At 35.1% G+C, this 19475-nt stretch overlaps 1 protein-coding gene across 1 annotated transcript in view; it reads left to right on the forward strand.

Moving 5' to 3' along the window:
- LOC124366242 (metabotropic glutamate receptor 2-like) overlaps window positions 1-19173 on the forward strand; it is a 153711-nt gene extending 134538 nt beyond the window's left edge. Inside the window, exons 5-17 of the mRNA XM_046822637.1 lie at window positions 786-930; window positions 1979-2230; window positions 5633-5819; window positions 6225-6319; window positions 7445-7594; window positions 14085-14218; window positions 15011-15161; window positions 15313-15487; window positions 15583-15745; window positions 16442-16655; window positions 16916-17067; window positions 17592-17742; window positions 18858-19173. Coding sequence (XP_046678593.1) covers window positions 786-930; window positions 1979-2230; window positions 5633-5819; window positions 6225-6319; window positions 7445-7594; window positions 14085-14218; window positions 15011-15161; window positions 15313-15487; window positions 15583-15745; window positions 16442-16655; window positions 16916-17067; window positions 17592-17742; window positions 18858-19063 — 2175 coding nt within the window. The 3' untranslated portion in view covers window positions 19064-19173. The remainder of the gene's footprint in view (window positions 1-785; window positions 931-1978; window positions 2231-5632; window positions 5820-6224; window positions 6320-7444; window positions 7595-14084; window positions 14219-15010; window positions 15162-15312; window positions 15488-15582; window positions 15746-16441; window positions 16656-16915; window positions 17068-17591; window positions 17743-18857) is intronic.
- Window positions 19174-19475: the final 302 nt, after the last annotated feature.

Below are 19475 nucleotides of genomic sequence, written 5' to 3' on the forward strand. Positions count from 1 at the left end.
ATTAAGAATTCCATCTATCAACGCATGTTATGTTGTATCAATTTTACCAAATATATTATTTATATTCCTAAGTCTAAAAAGTAGAAAATGTTGAAATATAGATACTGAAATCTTCAAAAGGGATTAAACAAAATTCAAATGATAAAAATAATGTATATATTAAATGATCAAAATTAATACAATATTTTTAAAAATTGTGTTTCTGTAGTTACATTGTTTTATTTTTTAATTTGTTGTGATAATTTCATGTAGTATAAGATCCTAAAAATAAATCGGAATAATTATTTTGATATAACTAAGCTAGCCAATACCAGGAAAACATACAACATTCTGTGAGTGAAGAAATTTTGTTCAAAATTTATTAACTTGACTTGTTTATAAATTAATTTTATTATATTATAGTACTCATTTTAGTGCAATTTCTACTGGAAATAACGATAATGCCACTGATATCAGGCGCTCGAGGAGTTGGAGGTCCTGCTAGCTAAGTACGAGATATATTTCGACTACTGATCGATTTTAGTAACAACTCTACTGGGAATATTGATTGTGCCTTTGCTCTCAGGCGTTTGAGGAGTTGGAGGTCCTGCTAGCTAAGTACGAGATATATATATCGACTACTGATCGATTTTAGTAACAACTCTACTGGGAATATTGATTGTGCCTTTGCTCTCAGGCGTTTGAGGAGTTGGAGGTCCTGCTAGCCAAGTACGAGATATACATCGACTTCTGATCGATTGTTGTAAAAGCTCTAGTTGGAATGTTGATTGTGCCTTTGCTCTCAGGCGTTTGAGGAGTTGGAGGTCCTGCTAGCCAAGTACGAGATATGTATCGCAGTAAAGGAGAAGTTGGTCAAGGACTCGGGGGTCGCTGAGGAGACTGCTTACGACACCATCGTGCTCCGCCTTCTGACCAAGCCGAGGGCTCGAGGTCTGTATCACACGTTTCATAACTAGAAGCCTGATAGATAATATCGTACCTGAAACTTTAACTGCATACATAAATATTAGAAACAATAATTACGTAAAGTACGTGACGAACTGTGTGCTGTGGCTAAGGCCAGTAACACAATCACTTATCGAAGGGTGAGACTTGCTAATTATGGGAATCTCTGCAAGCGTTGACGTCATCAAGTTATCTTGTTCAGGCTCAATGTGGAGAGCAATCTTCACAGTTTTATTATGTGTTACGCTGTTTACAGTGTTAGGCAACATATTTTAAACAGAAAATGTTAATAATGCATATTCGCTTATCTAGTAGGAGGGCTCTCAACTGGAACATTACAAATTTGTTCAGTCATGCGTAAAAATATTAGTCCGTCTATACTAGAAAAAGTAAGCTGTGGCAGCGCCTAATTTATATTTGCAGAACACACACAGTATTCACCCGTGTCATTCTTTGCCATCAACCTCACAGGCCAAGGTCGCGGGCACATATACATATCTCATAATGCGGGTGAATAAAATTTTTAAACCCCTAAACTGAAATATTTTATCTATCTGGAGGGAACCGTCTGATTTTAATAACAATTTAATAACATTGTTTAACACACACAAACACACACACACACACACACACACACACACACACACATATATATATATATATATATATATTATTATTACTACTGTCACTCACGAATACTCTGTACAAAGTGATTGACCTATATAACTAAAAAATTTATAGCTCCGTTTTGGAATTTTTTTTAAAGTTGCCTCATAAAGGGATTAAATTCTGTCAGGTAAGTATCAAATTTGATTGCAAGTAACTAAATCATAACTTTACCTACCATTCAGTTCATTTTCAGAAAAGTTTATAAAATATCACTCAAACACAAATTGCAGCTTAATACAACGGAGAGGGCGCTGCAACGCCACAGCCACATGGTGAATTTAGTAGCGATAAATGGTCAGCCCACATGACGGTGTGGAAAGGCAAAGATCGAGAGGTGGGTTGGTTTAACACTTGGGTGTTCCAGGAGCCATAATCTTCGGGTCGGACCAGGAGGTGGCAGGGTTGATGAGAGCGGTAAGACGCTGCAATGCCACCGGTAACTTCTCTTGGATTGGCAGCGATGGATGGTCAGCCCGCAGCCTGGTGTGGCAAGGCAACGAGCGAGAGGTGGAGGGTACTCTTAGTGTCCAGCCTCAGGCCAACCCTGTGGCCGGATTTGACCGTTACTTCCTCAATCTGACTGTGGACAATAACCACCGCAATCCTTGGTTTATAGGTTAGTCAATTATTTGCTACTTCGTTATTACAGGTCTTATGGGCCTTTTACACCTTCAGTGGTGGTGTTTTAGTATGTCTGTAAAAACTAAACAATACTATTTTAATAATCTTTTACCACGTTGATTATATATTTTTTAGAAGTAAAAAATCATTATTGTTTTACTAAAATTAGCCAGACTAAGGCTCATTGACAACTAATGGAAAAGAAGTTTTCATGCCTTATAAAAGATTTGTTCTTTACATATTCGTTCTTGAAACCTTCTCTGATTTTCAAAGTTACAAATTTATTTCACTAATAGATTTGATCTCAATGTTTAGTGAACTGAACTTACGAATACATTTATATTCACTTGGTTCTTCTAAATAAAATAGGATTTTTTAAGAAAGAAAGTTTGGTTCCTATTTTAGCTTTATTTCTGTCCTTACCATTAGTTTATGTTGTGGAGGGGTTGAGTGCATTGGGTGAGATTGGCAATTGCAACTTTGATTGCCGTATATATCTGGTATTAATTAACTAATATTGAGAATCTTATCTTAAAATAACGTATCCCCATATGCTTTATAAACACCCACAATCAGTATTGCTAAATTCCGAATATATTCCGTACGAGTATGGACTTTAAACAACTAACATTTATAAATCTTGTTTTAGGGGAAATATTGTATTTAGACATCAGAAACGCCACAAAAAAATTTTAAATTTCACAAAGTAAACTTAAACAAACTGATGTTATTTGAATTAAATCACAGAATTTATTGCTGTTAAACGAAACTATTATATAGATTCATTGAGTTGGTTGCCATAGCTATCGCCATGACATCACTTATAGACGTAATCGTTCAGTTCAAACTAGTTACATTTGTATTACAAAATATTGGCGAACCTTCACGATTTATATTAATGCATTTTAAGTATTTTCATCACTTATTATTTGGGTTTAGTAACTTTTAACTTACTGATGTCTAAATATGCGAATGAGAGTCAAGAAGTAAGAGCATCAACATTGAGATACTCTATCACGTGACAGTACAGTAGAGAAAGATTAATTGTGTTTTGTGACTCCGGTGCGTGTATAGTTACTACATAGACACAAACCATACTAATTAGATTGGGGATGGAGAGAATAAGAAGTCTTGTTAAATTATCGAGTAACTATAACAAAATCTGCCGCAACTCGCCACCACTATTGAATAAAAAGGGTAACGCGTGTATACAGTTTTATTTGATTTCATCTTACAATTTCTTTCAACCAAAACCTTGACAACTGTTCCATTGTTAAGTTGAGTATCCTAGTAATACAATATACATTAATTTTCAGAGAAGATATTTGTATCCTTTAAAACCTGAATTCGAGAAAAAGCTGACTCATAAAGTATCTTTGAACATAACAAAAACAAAAGTATTAACTAGCGTAACAATAAATCGTCCAGATAAGTTTGTTATAACAAAGAAATGTTATACTTTAAACGAACATTATCATTATTAAGTAATGTATCAAACAGAATTTATGACTACGTAACCAAAAATAACCCAAGTACGCTTTTTTACTTATGTGTCGACTCTAAAGTGGACACGCTGGGAAAAGCGTTAATTCAATGTCAGTTTGGTCCAGTTCACTTTCCTGTACTTCGAAGCTGTCCATACTTAACCTAATTTACACTATATTTTGTAGTCTGGGTGTCTCTGATGTTAAGTGGTCATTTTGAACTTATTCGTCGTAGGCTTATCACTCCAGACGAACATGGCACCAGATTCCACGGACGGAGTCTGTGACAGCGTCAGGTTCTTAGACCCTGCACTAAGAGGAAGTTAAACTGGACCTAAATTTAACGCTCATAGTTAAGCTATACTGAATTGTACATCATTGTAAAGAATGAGCTGTAATGAAAAGAAAATATTACAATCCCGACTACAAACATTTTACATTGCCCTGGTTGCCTCTTATTTTCTATCAATAGATTCTACATTTAGGAACCCAGTGTGCATTTTTATAAGCTGTGTTTTAATTCATGCAAGAAAAGTAGGATAAGTTAAATGAAGTGTCCAAAATTATTTTGGAACTGAGTTTTAATAATAAATAAACTGCAGATTTAAATCGAAATTGCGGCCATCTCCTGGTCATTTAGATTTTTCGTCACATTACTCGTACATAAAAGATTCATTCTTTCAATTTCCATGTCATTATATACTTCAACTTTGATTATACTTCATTTAAAACTGGTGTCAACAAATATTCAATATAAATCTAGAGAAACTAAGTCTGGATATTTCCGAGATACGACATGAATGACCGGATACTAACCTATCCACATTTAGACTGGGCCCAGCCATGTAATCAATCTAAATATATTTAGCTCTCTTAGATCTCGTATTTGACTATGGAAGCACTGAGAAAACATGTAACAACTCCGACCAGTGCCTAACGATTCGTGTGAAATCTGAACGCAGTGCCAACATCTGCTGCCGGTCCAGCTGTTGTTTAACTTTGGGTATAAAACCTTACTTTCACTTTTCCTGCCCTAATTTTTTTATTCACAAGCAAAATTTTGGACACATTAAAATACTCATACAAATGGGCTAAATATTCTTCAATTAATTATAATCTGTTACAGTAAACTTTTTAAAACTTATTCCATTAGTTTATTGTTCAATATTATGCAAATATCCCCAAAGATGGTAACATAAAGAGTAATATAGAAATAACCAAATTTAATAAGTGTAGGAACACATAACACGTTACTTGTACCAAAAACTTCTATATACGTGTTTGTGAACAATGCAAAGAACGGATTTTCTGTCCAAATGTGGGGCATATTTTTCTCTTATGAGTATACAAATAAAGTTCATAATTCGGCCTAACTGGACTCAAGAGATCTAAAAACTATTTCAGCATTTATTGTATATTGGCTTTGTATAAAACACTTGACGTTGTAAATACATGAGATTTGATCATGAGGGTATATTGCAATATAATATGAGAAGAAGGAAGAAGTCTGATGATGTAGGTAAATAATCAAATTACTCATTAGATCTCTTTTTACTGAAAAGATTTTATAAAACATTCATGTACATATGCTAACCTTATGTGTTTAGTCAGTATAATTATACTAAATGGTGCACTATCTAGGCCAATGGCCCATGAGAACAAGCAGAATAACGCTTAACTGCAATCATCCTCTTTTTTCATAAAAAAAGGAATTGGAACCAAGGGGCAGAGGTTTTGTGGGAAAAAATTTAGTATTAAAGCTGTTTTGAGAGCTTTGTTAGTGAAGAAAGTTTACGAAACTGGTATATTAAATTTTTTGATTGATTTCTGGAAGAGAATTTAATGGAATGGCCTTGTCTAGTAACATCCCTATTTTAGTTTTAATAATAATATTTATATAATATGCTCGACAGAATTTTGGGAACACCACTTCCAGTGCCGATACCCCAACAGCCCTCGCACCCCCCACAACCAGAGACACACTCGGATGTGCACCTCCCGAGAACAGCTCACTGTAGACAATACAGTGTTCGAGAATCAACTCCAGTTCGTCAGTGACGCTGTGATGGCCTTTGCTGTTGCTCTCAGAGACATGCACAGGTTAGCTTCAAATATACGATTAGATCATACACGTGTGCTAACCGTTCATTCGCGACTTACTAAGACGTCATAAGAAATGTTAACCATTTGATCTTCCATTAATAACGGAAATATAAAAAAACCAAGTATAAAAATGTCTTAAAATTGCTTTTTATATTATAAATATTAATAAAATAGAGGGTATTCCGTATGAAATAACAAATTTTAATACCATATTGGAAAATAGTAGAAGTTTAAAAGTTTTCAACAATTATTTTTGAATGTATCAAAACCAAGGCTCCCATTTAACGTATGTTGTCAGATTTATGGTTTCCGAGATTAAAATGGTGGAATATTAAAGGAATCAACCTGCATATCCAAATAACATACATTTTTGTTAATCTAACCAAATCTTCATCTGCACAGGGAACTCTGCCATGGCAGTCTAGGACTCTGCGAACACATGAGACCCACCAAAGGTCCGGAACTGCTCAAATATTTGCGTAAAGTCAACTTTGAAGGTAATGTCAATATGGTTTGTGTGCCTTGGCCCCACTTTCTAAAACAACTATAAACTATATTCTACTGTTAACTTTTATTTAGCAATATTTTTATTATTAGTTATTTTGAAAACAATAATGTCATTTTAACCGGCAAGTATGGCGAATATTGGTTTAGAATGAATATGTTAAGAAAGGTTATTGTTACAGAATCCTCAGTGTTCTTACATGGTCATATATAGTTTATTCCTATGAACCATTTAATAATAAAAGCCATTTTTATTAACATATTGCAAGTAATTATTTAATGGGTTATGTACTTTGTTTGTTTGTTTAATGAGTTACTTCAATTTTCGTTGTTTCACTTTATTTACAGCGAAGTATATTTTCCAATCAAAATGATCATAACTGTTTAAATTGCACGACTTTTTTTGTATGGATCAAGTAATACATTTTTAGGATAATAGATCACTGTATTAAAGAGCTGTTTTAATATGGGTTCCACTTAAATAACAGTGAGTATTTTCACATCGATGAAGCGTTAAGAGAAAGTATTTTAATCTTACCTTAAGTACCGATTCTTGTGTATTGTGTAGTGTATAACTACAGAAAGGAACTAGACAGACGGATGTGAATTTATATAATTATAAAATATTTCCATCCCGACAAAACGTAATCCCAGTGACAATTACAAAAATAAAAATAACTATTGACGTATTAAGAAGTTAATGGGTAAATACTATTCTTTGAATTCTTTGTTGAAAATGATGTCCTGGATCATTTTAAAACTTCTGAACGTCCACATATGTATCAATCTGTATATGAAACATCTGCATTTAAAATATAAGGTTTATTGAATCAAAAAGTAGACTTGACAGTTACATTAGGTTAAAATTATATTTACGAAAAACGTTTATAAGTTAAAGATATTCTTTTTTGTTTTATAAATGGATAAAAGTAAACACGTTTGAAAATTGTGGGTGTATACGCAATAACCGATGTTTAGCGCTGTACGCACAAAAAAAAAGAACTGTGTAAAATTCTGATAAAGAGACGAACCGAATTATTATCCTGATCTCTCTAAACTGTAAAACCATTCATGAAATTTCACCTTTCTGAGTCAATCTATCGTTTCTCTGCCTGTAGGCCTGTCTGGAGACAAGTTCAAGTTTGACTCTAACGGTGACGGGCCAGCGCGTTACAATATCATTCACTTCAAGCAGATGTCGTCCGGCAACTACCGGTGGGTCAAGGTCGGAGACTATCTGGACGGGGAGTTGACTCTAAACATGTCAGGTTAGTCCTACAATATTATATACTTCAAGTGGACTTCCTCCGGCAACTACCGGTGGGTCAAGGTCGGAGAGTATCTGGACGGGGAGTTGACTCTGAACATGTCAGGTTAGTCCTACAATATCGTTTACTTCAAGTAGACTTCCTCCGGCAACTACCGGTGAGTCGAGGTGGGAGAGTATCTTGACAGGGAATTGACTCTGAACATGTCAGGTTAGTCCTACAATATCGTTTACTTCAAGTAGACTTCCTCCGGCAACTACGGGTGAGTCGAGGTGGGAGAGTATCTTGACAGGGAATTGACTCTGAACATGTCAGATTAGTCCTACAATATCATTCACTTCAAACAGCTGTCTTCCGGCAACTACCGGTGGGTCAAGGTCGGAGAGTATCTGGACGGGGAGTTGACTCTGAACATGTCAGGTAAGTCTTACAATATCATTCACTTCAAACAGATGTCCTCCGGTAACTATCGTTGGGTGAAGTTCGAAGAGTATCTGGACGGGGAGTTGACTCTGAACATGTCAGATTAGTCCTACAATACCATTCACTTCAAACAGCTGTCTTCCGGCAACTACCGGTGGGTCAAGGTCGGAGAGTATCTGGACGGGGAGTTGACTCTGAACATGTCAGATTAGTCCTACAATATCATTCACTTCAAACAGCTGTCTTCCGGCAACTACCGGTGGGTCAAGGTCGGAGAGTATCTGGACGGGGAGTTGACTCTGAACATGTCAGGTTAGTCCTACAATATCGTTTACTTCAAGTAGACTTCCTCCGGCAACTACCGGTGAGTCGAGGTGGGAGAGTATCTTGACAGGGAATTGACTCTGAACATGTCAGATTAGTCCTACAATATCATTCACTTCAAACAGCTGTCTTCCGGCAACTACCGGTGGGTCAAGGTCGGAGAGTATCTGGACGGGGAGTTGACTCTGAACATGTCAGGTAAGTCTTACAATATCATTCACTTCAAACAGATGTCCTCCGGTAACTATCGTTGGGTGAAGTTCGAAGAGTATCTGGACGGGGAGTTGACTCTGAACATGTCAGGTAAGTCTTACAATATCATTCACTTCAAACAGATGTCCTCCGGTAACTATCGTTGGGTGAAGTTCGAAGAGTATCTGGACGGGGAGTTGACTCTGAACATGTCAGATTAGTCCTACAATATCATTCACTTCAAACAGCTGTCTTCCGGCAACTACCGTTGGGTCAAGGTCGGAGAGTATCTGGACGGGGAGTTGACTCTGAACATGTCAGATTAGTCCTACAATATCATTCACTTCAAACAGCTGTCTTCCGGCAACTACCGGTGGGTCAAGGTCGGAGAGTATCTGGACGGGGAGTTGACTTGAACATGTCAGGTAAGTCTTACAATATCATTCACTTCAAACAGATGTCCTCCGGTAACTATCGGTGGGTGAAGTTCGAAGAGTATCTGGACGGGGAGTTGACTCTGAACATGTCAGATTAGTCCTACAATACCATTCACTTCAAACAGCTGTCTTCCGGCAACTACCGGTGGGTCAAGGTCGGAGAGTATCTGGACGGGAAGTTGACTCTGAACATGTCAGGTAAGTCTTACAATATCATTCACTTCAAACAGATGTCCTCCGGTAACTATCGGTGGGTGAAGTTCGAAGAGTATCTGGACGGGGAGTTGACTCTGAACATGTCAAGTAAGTCTTAGAATATCATTCACTTCAAGCAGACGTCCTCCGGCAACTACCGGTAGGTCAAGGTCGGAGAGTCTCTGGACGGGGAGTTGACTCTGAACATGTCAGTTTAGTCCTATAATATCGTTCAATTCAAACAGATATCCTCCAGCAACAACCGGTGGGTCTAGTATCTGGACGGAGAGTTGATTCTGTACATGCCAGGTGAGCAATAACCCTCTAATAAATATTAATTGGTGAAGAAATATTGCTAGGCCACATGATCTCCATCACGAATATATTGTAATGGCATCAACAACAGAGGTGAGTTTGTAACAACAGGTTGTTTGTCACATTTATATAAAAATGGATTAGTTAAATCTGTCTAAAAATAAATTAACATTTAGGTTTTACCAAACAAAATTTAAGTACGAAACCTGTTTTGGTTAAATTAATTCACGATCTTTTTTTCTATTCACTTCCCCTTGACATTTTTGTTTTTATCCGTTGTTTTTTACATTTTCATATTTCCTGTTGTTCCATCCATATTAATGTAGTAATGTTTTTTTACTTTGTTTTCTTACTTTATTATACTAAATCAAAAAGAACTTATGAGTTATTAGTTCTGCTTTTTACTCTATTTTTAATCAAAGAAATGTTTATGTCCATAATCATATTCTTGGTATTTCCATTTATAAATTGAAACACCCACTAAAGTTAAATCTCGAAAAATTCACTCCATTTAAGTAGTATAAGGACTGCTCTTTGCATAAAGCCATTTTGTCAACCTATTAGGAAATTACATGCACTCTAGTAAAGTTGCAATATTTTTTTAAAACTCTTTAACCGAGTAAAGGTTTTTATATTTGTTGTTTAAATTTCCATGTGTTTTAGAAAAAGGTAATTCTTAATAAGTATGCTATTTTACGTTATAAACGACAACACATGTTTATATAATAAAATAAATATTCGTCATAGGCACATCATATTCGTATTAAACACAGATATTTGTCGTGTGCTTCAGTTTTGTTTTTCAGTTTAAATCACAGTAACACACACATTTGGGGTATCATAAGAGATACTATCCTTATCTAATCATTGACACAAGTACATGCCATATGCCGTTCACCTTTGTACCCTCACCAATCACCAGTCACCAGGTTCTGTGAACGGTCATTTATCTATGAGGTCGTGTTTTACTCGTGTCGTTGCCCAGATCATATAAAACTATTATTAATTTTTGTCACTTCATTATTCATCAGCATGGAATAAAGTGATGTGTTTCCGAAGTCAATAATGCAATATTGCTCAATTGCAATAGTGTGAAAAGTGGTGATTATTATGTTTATATGTTTCTTTATTATGTTGAAGAAACATATTTTATAGATATAAAGTGTACATTATTGACAACAAATTTGGAATAGAAATCTAGAGTTTCGTATTACGCATACAATTAGGATCAAATGGGATATGTTGTGTTTACTAATTATGTTTATTTTAATATGTTAATTTGAACAAATTAAATATGACTCAGTACTCATACATAGGCGTGGTTTGCTAATTTACCCTGCTACATTCAGGTCAAAACTCAAACAAAATCGTATCAAAACTTGTACACAAGTATTACTGAGAACGCGAACACATTCACATAAGAACTCAGGCACAGGCTATACTGATAACTCTGCTACATTCACACTTGAAACTGTAATTCAAACTTACAGTGTCAGTCATATAAATTTTATAAAATATGATTTTCTGTATTTATTTTAAGAATAAAACATTGATATTACACAAGATACATAAATTGTGTCACTCTTTTTGACTATTGTCAAGATTAAAAGTTTATTAATTTTGATACAAAGTACACAAAAATTTTGATGATTCCAGTGATTTGTCATGAACTTATAAATTGAATTAATCTCATTCAAGTCCAAAATATCTCTTTATCGAGCTTTGAAACTTATTTGTTGCTAATGCTTTGATAAAGTCCAGTAGTCTGTGAGATTGAATTATCAAGTTGTCCCTTTCACACGTATTATATCCGTAGACGTCACTGCCCTGTGTCAACTCACATTTGTATCGATTACAGAGCCACGTCCAGGATGTAGAGGCAAAGCAAAGTCAATAATACCAAACTCCTGAGAGCATTACTGCATTACTCTCTAAACTTTAAATTTGTAATGATTTTGACTGTTTTCTTATGGAACCGAAAACCTTATTCAAATTCGTATTAAGCGCAGCTAATCAACACTTTATTTTTCAATCTTAATTCATAGTAAAAATTTGGATATACTAGACCACAATAGGCCTTTATTATAACACTTTAAGGATAATTTTTGTCAGGTTACACCTATCACATACCATTGTCAATTCTTGAATATAACTCGTCAATAAGATCACTTTACGTAAACTTTCTATCGAGGTGCGTTCCTAGGAATGTAGTATAATATAATTTTTAGAAGAGAATGTAACTATAACGAAAGGTGCGCTTCAATTTTCTTGTTGAAATTAATAAAGTTAGTTTTTTAATATCGATTGCAAAGTCTGCTTCGAAAAAGATTTGAATCCATGAACTAGTTCCATGTAGACAGAGATTTTCAAGCCATTTTTTATTTATATCATAGCCAGTGAGTCGAGATATTTTCATATTGAACAGTATTGAATAGCCTTTTGTTTATATTGTATTGAAAAAAGAGCGGAGTCAAAGTCTAGTCTTATATTTTGTGATTTTTAACTAGGACATTGATGCTGAAATCGAGAAAGGACTTAATTACACATGAGTAGCTGTCCACTGACACCGCAATCACCGCAGATCAAATTTCAAACACACATATTGATATTCGATTCTACCACATTCACAAAAATACTTGCACACAAGTGGTAAGCCAACTCTAACACCTTTCACATCAAAACTCATAAACACGTATTGCTGACGATTCTACCACATACACAACGATATTCGCACACAAGGTTAACTCTGACAAAGTACACATTAGAACTCATAAACACATATTGGTGTTGAATATTATAAATAAGTATAGACCCTACCCATAAACAGCGGCTTTTATTAAAGCAGCCTACTTTTATAGATTGGAATTGTTTAGAGGTTTTCACTTCGTGTTTCATATTTATAAAATGTCCATAATTAAATGTTCTTTAAATATTTGGATTCTTATAAATTAAATTTAAAATTCCAAAAATAAACAAACATTATAGTGTACATATATGTGTCCTTCTAAAAAGAGAGCCGAAATTTGTTCTAAATCTACCACTTGTCATGCTTGTCACCAAAGAAATGTAGAAGACTCCATCTAATTAAATCTAAAACTTTATCTAACTTTATACTACATTTATTTCTACATTACAAATACATTATTCTGTTTATGTAGAATTGCATCAGACAAATCCAGCATAACTTAGTTGAGTGGGATTAATATCCACTAAATAAAGATACCATGCATAAAAAAAACACACACACATTCTTTAAGTATGTAAAATATCTATTTAAATTTAATGGAAATTTAGGTATTCCAATCATGGCGTTATTAATTTATAACATATTAATGATTTGTACTAATGCATATTCAAAAAAATTCAAATAATAATCGTTTACATCCTCGGATCAGTTGTAATGCATTTATAAAATTAACTTTGGCCAATTAAGCTAAATCGATTAAACACTGATTATCTAAATACTTAAATTAATGTCCGGCTGACGGCAGACTCTTCTTTTTAACCACCTTTATCATAAATTACTTCATTATCAATTAACTTATTACTGAAACAAATTTTCTACAAAGTTTATTATTAAAGAAGTAAATCTATCCGATAACTGTCCTACAGTTTAAAATCATTTTTTTGTAGGCATATTTTTACTACAAAATTATTTATATCTTATCAGTATGTTCTTTTCGTTCTCAAAATGGATTTTAATTTGCTTAAACACATCATACTCGGGTGTCAGCAGATTCACAGATCCATTAATGCGGGGAGTTTAGGACTTCGAGGCGGAACTGCTAGTGCGTTGTAATCTGGAGCTATAATTGTTTCAAATGTAATAATAAACTGCTGGCCGTGAATTTGAGCCTCCGCTAATGAAATCCGTCTATAAATCTAAATCTAAAAATATTTCACTCCATAGGTTGGATTTTAGTATCTTAATTGAAAAATACCATTACATACTATTAAAAGCTCCCAACACCCCACATCCATACATACCATACATTAAAAATTATCATCAATATTTTTTGTTAAATGTATACTCCATTTTAGAATTAAAGACTACATATTGAATATAAATTATAAAATAGTAGTAATATCAGATAGTTGGTTTTGTGAGAATTAATTGGCATAGATAGAGACACTAATTGTAAGTTTCTGATATGAAAAGTTTGTAGATTTGAGATTATTTCCTATTTTAAACTCAGTTTTACTTCATCCCTGTGTTAAAAGTGATGGATTCTCAGATGCGTGGGCAAATAGCATGCCTTCTGATGTCAATACTGAACCTTAGGGACTGGATTACAAAGGACCTTTGTATGACATTGCAAGCTCGTAACTTTCTGTTCTGAGTCTGTTGTTACTTAATATGATATTTTTATAATTCCCATTTTCTTTTGATATAGGTAGAATATAAACTACTGCATTGTAATTCATTAGGTGCTCTAGCTGTTCTAAAATAAATAAAACTATTATATCGTTCCTTTACGCTTTATTTATTAACATATTAGATTATCCAGTAATCCAGTAACATATTAGATTATGCAATGGTTACACTCATAGATCACCAGATGTCACAGTACAAACTCAACATAGTGATTGGTATGTGCCGACAGATGTACAGTTCCGCCTGGGGCAGTCACAACCCCCAGAGTCTGTCTGTAGTCTGCCGTGTGAGTTGGGACAAGCCAAGCAGTACGTGGAGGGAGAGAGCTGTTGTTGGCACTGCTTCAACTGTACACAGTACCAGGTAAAGTTGTTTGTATCTCACTATTCACTGCAGCCCAATATAAGAAAAAAGAGCAATTTCAATAATAGGATATTGTAACCAGTAAAACATGGATGAGAAATTTTTATTCCTCCAATTCCAACATTACAAAAATAAACAAAATACAAGTACGTGTACTTGATTCTCGATAAAAAATAAATTTAGGAAAGTGATTAAATTATCACGCCTTGACTTTTTCTTGGCTACAAAGTAAATGTTGCGTAATATTAAAATATGATAATTTATTCGGATGATAGATCTCAAATATTACTTATTTGTTTGTACTTAACTTTCCTTGAGCAATCAAAAGGGAATAATAAACTAAAGCGGGCTTAGACAAAAACGCAAAACTACTAAGGGAATAAAATATCCACTGTCAGACACATTACGAAATCTTCTTTCGAAGATCACGCAGAACGTGTTAACTGGACTTTTTAAAGTCAATCTTTTTAAGTGATATGTAAGAAAATGTTCACTTTAATGAACTATTTGAATTCACACAAAACTGCGATGATTTTAATTAAAATGTTTAGTAGATACATTTAGATTTGGTAACATTTTAAAATTACTACCAGATTCCTGAATAAATGTTTTAGATAAGGTCAACACAAAAGTGTTTCATGTTTTATAGCTAATCGTGGAAACTCAACAATGAATCCAGTAAACAGTGTCTGGACATTTCAGAGGTGTTTTCCCAATATTCATTGGAGCTGTCATTGTCTACCACAAGGAAGTCACCCGTACAAGAAACTGTAATAACCTGTGTTTGTGTAGGTAAGACACCCTCTGGACGAGACTCAGTGTGTTATGTGTCCTGAGGGAACAGTACCAGACCCCAGCAAACAACAGTGCCTGAATATTCCAGAGGTGTTCCTCAAGGCAGAGAGTGCCTGGGCCATCGGAGCTATGTCTCTGTCTGCTACAGGTAGGTCATGTTCTTATACTATACTTGTATACACACTCACCACTATATTGCTTGAAGTAATTTGCTCAATTGTCAACAATACTACATTAAGATCCTAACACCACCTCATTACTTGGGTGTGAGTGACTTCTAACTCAAGATTGTTTCGCAGGTATCATAATAACCCTCCTAGTGGTGGGGGTGTTTCTTCGACACAACACGACCCCGGTGGTCAAGGCCGCGGGCCGGGAGCTAAGTTATGTCCTGCTCACCGGTATACTGCTGTGTTACTCCGTCACCTTCGCGTTGGTGCTGCGGCCCAGCAATGTCGTCTGTGGCATCCAGAGGTCGGTAACATCGTGTCCACAGCTACAGACACGTTCTAGATGTTTACAGTGCAGATGTCAGACTCAGCTGTACTATAATTTGTGATGTTGGCCAGGTTCGGGACAGGGTTCTGTTTCACGGTGGTGTACGCAGCGTTACTCACGAAGACTAACCGGATAGCCCGTATCTTCAACGCCGGCAAGCGGACTACAAAGCGGCCCAACTTCATCTCCCCTAAGTCTCAGCTGATCATCTGCAGCGGTCTTGTGTCTGTGCAGGTACCACGATACATGAAGGGGGGAGGGGAGGGAAGCCAATCAAGTTCAAGTTCAAAAATCTGTATTCAATAAATTACAAATAATACAAATAAACTATTTTCTCCGAATTTGCACATCCGCATGCGGGAGTACAGTTGGTTTTTTTAGTTTTTCTTATGTTTTAAATGCTAATATCAAGTTCAATAGGCCTACTATAATACCACATACTAAGATTGTTTACTACTATGAGGCACAAGCGGTACAGGCAAAGCAGTCTATATGCTTTATACAATTATTTGTTTCATACAACTATAACAAATGTATAAAATATGTAAATATAAAATATAAAAAATATAATGTTATAAATATAATGCCAATGTTTCCAACTATACTGTATTCATTGCATTGTGATATGGATATATCATTTAAGGTATACAGAAATCAGAACAAGATATCGGATTTACGTACGGTTAAAACGTTGTAGTTTTAAACTACCTTTCCAAAGTTGTATTAGAAATACGGAGAAAGTTACAAAACCTAATAGCCAAAACCGATTTGATAGTTTGTCATTGCGCTTAAAAATCACATTTAAAACAAACTCTACGAATTCCAGCCATAACAGGTAACAAAGAAAACAGCGAAAAAGGACGGGATGGAGATTAATAATTTGTTTTTAATTCACAGAATACCATATTAAACTCTATTGTGTTCACCTAGGTCTTGATCAACGGTATATGGATGATCGTATCACCCCCTCGGGCCATCCACCACTACCCCACACGGGAGGATAACCTGCTGGTCTGCGCGTCATATGTCAATGCTTCATACATGATAGCGTTTGGCTACCCCATATTGCTCATCCTGGTTTGTACCGTGTACGCTGTCCTCACTCGGAACATACCTGAGGCATTCAACGAGAGTAAGCACATAGGTGAGTATCTTGTGAACATGTGAAACCTATCTTCTTTCGACAAAGTCCAGATTGCAGATCACGAAATGTAATGTTACAGATTTCATGTAACTCTGAACTAAGGTAAATGTCTAAAAAGTAATATATCCATCACAGTCCATTCACTGTGATGGATGGTGATATATTAACTTTTAACATTTAACATTTAATATTAACTGTTTACAGTTCTAGGAATACCAACATAAGGATAGCAAATATAGTGACGATATTTATTGTCTTAGGGTTCACAATGTACACTACTTGTGTGATATGGCTGGCATTCGTACCTCTGTACTTCGGCACTGGTCACCACATGCCGCTCCGCATCACCTCCATGTCCGTGACTATCAGTATGTCCGCCAGCGTCACTCTGGTCTGCCTCTTCTCTCCTAAGGTAAGTACTTACAAGTAGCAACCCTAGGTACAGCAAAAAGTCTGTCACTATTATTTTTTTAATCATTCCAAAAAATAGATAGGTAATGTGGCAAAATATAACATATGGTGAATGGCTGCATGTATCTCTATGACACGTTTATGTGCTCCGTAAAAACCTTCAAGTGCATTAAATCTTGTTTGATAACATCGTTGTAATCTCTTCTTTGTAATTTAGATCCTTAATATAACCGGATAATGAAAATAGATGCTATCTTACAGAAACATATTTTTATTTAGATTCTGAACGCTGCCATACCAGCCCCAAATATTTTGTTTGACTTACTTTTTTGCTTTAGTACTCTGTAATGGTCTAAGTATGTAAGTCCTCCATACAAAATAACTGCGTTCAAAGTCTTTATACAATGTTTTATGTTTTATTAGAACATTTTTAATTATCACACAGATGCACGTCAATTGTGCTGTACACAATATGGAACGTTATACTGTAACAGAAGTGAGTATTACCAAGAGTCAATGTTTCAGTTATACATCATCTTGGTCCGACCAGAGCGCAATGTACGCCAGTCCATGATGCCAAGTCGGCACGGACTGTTCAAGTCCGGCACTGCAGCCAGTGTCATGGTCGGTGCAGCTCCAGTGGCCCATACTCACCAACCGTTTGCTCAAGTCCTTGGTACGCATTGTTCATGTATATGAGTAACTCATGCTCATAATTTATTCCTAACTATTACATTCTACAAATATTACAAGTATATAATTGTGTATTTAAAAAGTATAGGTACATGCTTATGTAAATATCACACATTATATAATCAATAAAAAAATATCGAGTATCTACAATCTCTTCATGATTAAAATTAGTGATAAACTTAGGAAAGCCAAAATAATTTAAAAAAAATATTAATTTTTATATACAGTCTCTACCTTGTAATTTTGAACAAAATAACATAGAGAAGTGAGCGTTTTGAGTGTGTCTTAGATAGTGTTAATAAATATTTCATAAATGTTATAAACAAAACAAAAAAAGTTTTGCTTCGAATCGTTGTATATATGTCTGTGGTACTGTTCAAGCATCAGTGTAACTAAAGTAGTCCAAATTATGAACATCATGACTTTTTCGCAAAAAGAAAATTTTTATAAAATTTAAAGCCAATTAAAATTGCAAACAAAACTTTTATAACGGTTTTGGAAAATGACACAACACTTAATTAGCAATCTATTATTCAGTATGTCCAGAAAGATCATATTCTTTAGTCATGGTTTGATCACAACCAGGTCAGTACTATAATATAATATTATCTTGAAGGGTGAACAAAATTAAATGAAAAATGTCTTTATTGGAGGCTAAGTTAGGACTACAAAGTCCTCTCTACCACTTAACCTCAATATGGGTGAATAACCATGAAACGCTGACTTATCTCACTCAAATACAAGTGAAAACTATGGGATCAATAATAAAAAATGCCATTGAAAAGTTATGTTCCGTTATGATAATCCCAGTAGTTAACGCCTATACTAAATCAGCCTGGACTAATTTTATCATGGTTGCAGCAGTGGTTGATGGTTGGTTGTCAGACAGTGTTGAATACTGTAGATTGGTTTATGACATTATCTGGGAAATTACAGTTTTATTCGTGCAAAGTCTACGGCATCAAAGTCCCGTCTATATGATTTGATAATCTTGAGAATTAATAATAGTTCAAGAACAGACTATACGACACCTTTTATTCCTTTTTACTTTTTCAGAAACGTTGTACTTCTGTTTTTAAATACGCATTGCTGTTTTAGGTCAAAGAGAATGCATAGCTCTGGAGATCAATGAGGACACCAAGAAACACAAAAAGGACAAAGTCCAGACATCGACAAGGTCGACTCAAACTACGACAACGACGCCAATAGCAATAACCAACAAGTCTCCCACTTTAGCTAAGGTGAACAACGTCGTCAACAACATTTCCTCGTTTGTCGAGAACGGGCCTCCGCTGAACCTCTAGCAGCACGCCCCGCAGTCGCAGCGCAAGGCTCACCGTCGCCGCAAAATCATTCCCAAGAGCAGAACCCCCGTCGTCGTATGATCACTGTACATATTCTAATAAAAGCGATTTTATAATTAATTGTTTTATTTTTTTTTCCTCAATTTTTATTTAAGTAACATTACAGTCTTTTTTTACTCTGGACCGACCAAAAACCTTTAAGATACTAAAGAATTTGTGGGCACAAAATGTTTTGTAAATTATGTAGGTACGAGTAGAAAATCTTAAGTAATTCCTTTTACCCCTGTGATTTATAATGGTTGAGAAAACCAATCCTTCCTATATTTAAGCAGCGTCTTGAAACAGTAATAAATATAGAAATGTGTAAATGTAAGTGTTCATACCTGTTCAACGTTTTTAAGTCACTCTCGTA

This window comes from Homalodisca vitripennis, chromosome 7 (genome assembly GCF_021130785.1).
Source record: "Homalodisca vitripennis isolate AUS2020 chromosome 7, UT_GWSS_2.1, whole genome shotgun sequence".
In the NCBI taxonomy this organism is placed as follows: domain Eukaryota; kingdom Metazoa; phylum Arthropoda; class Insecta; order Hemiptera; family Cicadellidae; genus Homalodisca; species Homalodisca vitripennis.